This window comes from Prionailurus viverrinus, chromosome E3 (genome assembly GCF_022837055.1).
Source record: "Prionailurus viverrinus isolate Anna chromosome E3, UM_Priviv_1.0, whole genome shotgun sequence".
NCBI lineage: Eukaryota > Metazoa > Chordata > Mammalia > Carnivora > Felidae > Prionailurus > Prionailurus viverrinus.
The window spans coordinates 39,895,981-39,900,295 of record NC_062576.1 but is presented as its reverse complement, the minus strand read 5'-3'; the positions used below and the strand labels follow the sequence as shown (position 1 = coordinate 39,900,295).

Here is a 4,315-nt window from a genome sequence, read left to right as displayed (position 1 = left end):
GGCTGAGCCGCCCCCTCCAGACCCCTCCCGCCAGCCGCATTCCTGGCTCCCCGGCCCCTCCCCCGGCTCGCGGGCCTCCCAGCCCCCTCCCCCGCTGGCCCCGCCAGTGTCTGAATCTGCTTCTGATTCCGGCTCTGCCGACGAGGCCCCCTCCCCTCTCCTCCCTCCTTCCCGGCCCGAGCAGCCCCGCCCCCGGCCGGGCCCAGGCTTGCGCCTACTGCGCCCCCCACCCCCTCCTGGCACAGCTCGCCCGTCGTCGCTACAGCCGGGAGGAGGCGGCGGCCGGGGCGCCCCAGGCCCCGCCCGCCCTCGGCCCTTCCTGGGAGGCCGGGAGACCTGCTCGACCCGGCCCTCTGTGGGTGAGTGCAACGGCGGGCGACGGGTGGGGCCTCCGCGGGCGGAGGCGCCGGGAGCGGGGGCGACTCCTGTCATCGCTCCAGGCCCAGCGGGAGGACGCGCCAGCATCCCCGCTGTTGCGCTTGGCCCGGGGCGTGCCCGCGGCTGCTCCCACCTCTGGGCCTCGGCTGGGGCCGCCCGGGATTGCTTGGCATTGCGGGCCAGCGGGCAGAGCCTCGGACCCGGGCTCGCTCTCCGCCCCCCACCCCCACCCCGAGGGCAGCAGCGTGGGGCCCGGCGGGCCGGCGGATCTACCGCGACTCCGGCCATGCCCGGCTGGCCCTGGGGGCTGCTGCTGACCGCGGGCACGCTTGCGACCGCGCTGAGCCTGGGGCCGCCGGCGCCCGCCGACCCCTGCCATGACGAGGGGGGCGCGCCCCGCGGCTGCGTGCCGGGCCTGGTGAACGCCGCCTTGGGCCGCGAGGTACTGGCGTCCAGCACGTGTGGGCGGCCGGCCACGCGGGCCTGTGATGCCTCCGACCCGAGGCGGGCACACCCGGCCGCCCTCCTGACCTCCGCAGGGAGCACCACAAGCCCTGTGTGCTGGCGTTCGGACTCACTGACGCAGGCGCCCTTCAACGTGACCCTCACAGTGCCTCTGGGCAAGGCTTTTGAGCTGGTGTTCGTGAGCTTGCGCTTCTGCTCTGCGCCCCCTGCCTCGGTGGCTCTGCTCAAGTCACAGGACCATGGCCGCAGCTGGGCCCCACTGGGTTTCTTCTCCTCCCGCTGTGGCCTGGACTATGGCCGCCTGCCTGTCCCTGCCGATGGCCCACCAGGCCCAGGGCCCGAAGCTCTGTGCTTTCCGGAGCCCCAGACCCAGCCCGATGGTGGTGGCCTTCTGGCCTTCAGTGTGCAGGACGGAAGCCCACCAGGCCTGGATCTGGACAGCAGCCCAGTGCTCCAAGACTGGGTGACTGCCACAGACATTCGAATAGTGCTCACAAGGCCTGCCGTGCTGGGGGACACCAGGGACTCCGTGGCCATGGTCCCTTACTCTTACTCGGCGACTGAGCTCCAGGTGGGCGGGCGCTGCAAGTGCAATGGGCATGCCTCAAGGTGCCTGCTGGACACCCAGGGCCACCTAATCTGCGACTGCCAGCATGGCACCGAGGGCCCCGACTGCGGCCGCTGCAAGCCCTTCTACTGCGACAGGCCGTGGCAGCGGGCCACGGCCCGGGAAGCCCACGCCTGCCTTGGTGAGGCCTTGGAGGGCGGCCTGGGGACCCTGGACTGGGCCAGCCTGCCCCTGACCCATCCCTTCCTGCAGCTTGCTCCTGCAATGGCCACGCGCGCCGCTGCCGCTTCAACATGGAGCTGTACCGACTATCCGGCCGCCGCAGTGGCGGGGTCTGCCTCAACTGCCGGCACAACACGGCCGGCCGCCACTGCCACTACTGCCGGGAGGGCTTCTATCGAGACCCTGGCCGTGCCCTGAGTGACCGCCGCGCTTGCAGGGGTGAGCCTGCTGCCGGCTGCCTGCATGTCCTCACCCTCTGGGTTCCCACCTCCCCAGATGGGCTTCTGACCGTCCCATCTCTGTCCTCAGCATGTGACTGTCACCCTGTTGGTGCTGCTGGCAAAACCTGCAACCAGACCACAGGCCAGTGTCCCTGCAAGGATGGTGTCACGGGCCTCACCTGCAATCGCTGCGCCCCTGGCTTCCAGCAGAGCCGCTCTCCCGTGGCACCCTGCGTTAGTGAGTGACCCTGCCCTGCTTCCACCACCTCAGCCGAAACCACACCAGTTCTGCACACCCCCCCTCCCCGCTGCTACCTGCTTGCCCCCAGAGCCCTACGAATCCTCCCCCTCAAATGCAGGCGGCTCTCTCACCCTGTCCGCAGAGACGCCTGTCCCTGGACCCACTGAGGAGAGCAGCTCTGTGGAACCCCAGGGTGAGTGGACACAGAACAGGGGCCCAGATTGGCATGACTGTGGGGGAAGGGGGCTTGGGGTTCAAGGAGGGGGAGGAGGAAAGGGCGGGGTAAGAAGGGAGGGATCTGTGCCAGCCTCCACACCCCCTCCAGACTGCGACGTGCACTGCAAACCAGCCCGCGGCAGCTACCGCATCAGCTTGAAGAAGTTCTGCAGGAAAGACTACGGTAGGCCTCCTGCCGTCACCTTCTCACCGTCCCTTGACCCTCCCTGGGCCTCCCACTGTCGCCGGCCCCGCCCTGTCACCACCCCCCCCCCCCGTCCCCTCTCTGTGCCCCCCTCCCCACTCCGCGGGCGCCCAGAGCTCCTCCGCGCGGCCCGCCCCCTCCCGGCTCCGCCCCGCCTGACCCCGCCCCATCTCGCCCTCCCCCCGCCCCCCTCAGCGGTGCAGGTGGCGGTGGGCGCGCGCGGCGAGGCGCGCGGCTCGTGGACGCGCTTCCCGGTGGCCGTGCTTGCAGTGTTCCGGAGCGGCGAGGAGCGCGCGAGGCGAGGGAGCAGCGCGCTGTGGGTGCCGGCGCGGGACGCGGCCTGCGGCTGCCCGCGCCTGCTGCCCGGCCGCCGCTACCTGCTGCTGGGGGGCGGGCCGGGGACCGCGGTCGGGGGCCGGGGGCCCGGGCTCAGCGCTGCCCGCGGGAGCCTCGTGCTGCCCTGGCGCGATGCGTGGACGAGGCGCCTGCGGAGACTGCAGCGGCGCGAGCGGCGGGGGCGCTGCGGGACGGCCTGAGCCCGCAGCGCGGGCGGGGCGCTGCTTCCACGTTGAGGCGCACGTTCAACCGGTGCATCTGCCTGCAGAGGAGTCTTTGCTGGCGTCGCACGCGTCGCCATCTGGGCCCTCGCCCCGACCCTGCCCAGCGACTCCCTAGATGCCACGCGCCCATGCCTAAGAGGGGTGTGACCAATGTAGGGACACCCCGCGCCGACACACAGGGATGTGATAGCCCCAAAGAGCTGCTTCAGGGATCCACTGGGCAGTTGTCATCCCAACGGACTCGTTGTCCGCCATCCTCGCATTATCTTCCCCCTCCTACGGGCACTGTGATGGTCCAAGAGGCTGTGAACCCCCTGTGGGGCCGAACAACATTTCGAGGCTCTGAGAACACTCTAAGGGACGCTGTGACCACCAGCCCCCCCACCCCCACCCGTGATGTCGTGATCCCTCAGAGAGCATTTTCACCTTCCTAAAAAGCACTGTGACCCTCTCCCAACAGATATGAACCCCTTTGTGATGCCAGGACCCATCTAAGGTCTGAGAACACCCCCAGGGCCGCGGTGGCTCCAACCCCCACGGACTCTGATCTTCAGGGAGTGGTCTGACTCCCCAGGAGGCACTGTGGCCATCACAGACGCCTGTGGACCCCCATGGGGCTCGGTGACACTGGCTCCCCCGCCCCCTGCCAGGACCCGCAGAGGGCGCTGTGACTCCTCCCCCAGCGAGGAAGGCAGCCTCTGGTCCGGGTCTGTCACGCTTGTCACCTCTGCCTGCCCTGTCTCTGCCGCTTGGACGTCCGTGTCCCTGTCCCCGCTGCGTCTCTGCCTGTATTCGGCCCCTTTCTCGGCCTGCTGTGTCCCTGTCTTGTCTCCGGCTGTCTCTCTCGGTCTCCGGGCTCCTCCTCTCAGGTCGCTCCCGGAGGACCCCCTCCTCCCCTCCTCCGCCCGCTCGGGACTAGACGTCGTGTCCACGCGGACGCGCGTTCCCAGGTCTACGCGTGACCCGGCCGGACGGCGGCTCTGGCTGGCAGCCCTCTCGGCTCCCGACGCCCCCAACCTTGCGTTTGGCTGGACCCCACATCCCCCGCCCACTCGGCTCACGAGCCCACGCTCCCCTGTGCCGGGACCCGACTCTGGCGGCCGCAAGCTCCCGCTGCCCCGCGGCGGGGCGCCAGCGCGCATGCCCAGAGCCCGCTGCGGCCGAGACCCGCAGGCGCCCGGGGTGGGCAGCCGGCGGCGCGTGCTCGGCGGGGGCGGGGCCGCATGCGCGCGTGCGCAG

The 4,315-nt window shown here is 70.9% G+C and overlaps 1 protein-coding gene across 1 annotated transcript; it reads left to right on the top strand.

Moving 5' to 3' along the window:
• The first annotated feature begins 410 nt into the window (after positions 1-410).
• On the top strand, positions 411-3,355 carry NTN3 (netrin 3). The gene is made up of 6 exons (XM_047839132.1): positions 411-1,592; positions 1,664-1,852; positions 1,943-2,092; positions 2,238-2,288; positions 2,421-2,495; positions 2,712-3,355. The coding sequence occupies exons 1-6, from the start codon at positions 665-667 to the stop codon at positions 3,050-3,052; spliced, it is 1,734 nt and encodes a 577-aa protein (XP_047695088.1). The 5' UTR covers positions 411-664; the 3' UTR covers positions 3,053-3,355.
• Positions 3,356-4,315: the final 960 nt, after the last annotated feature.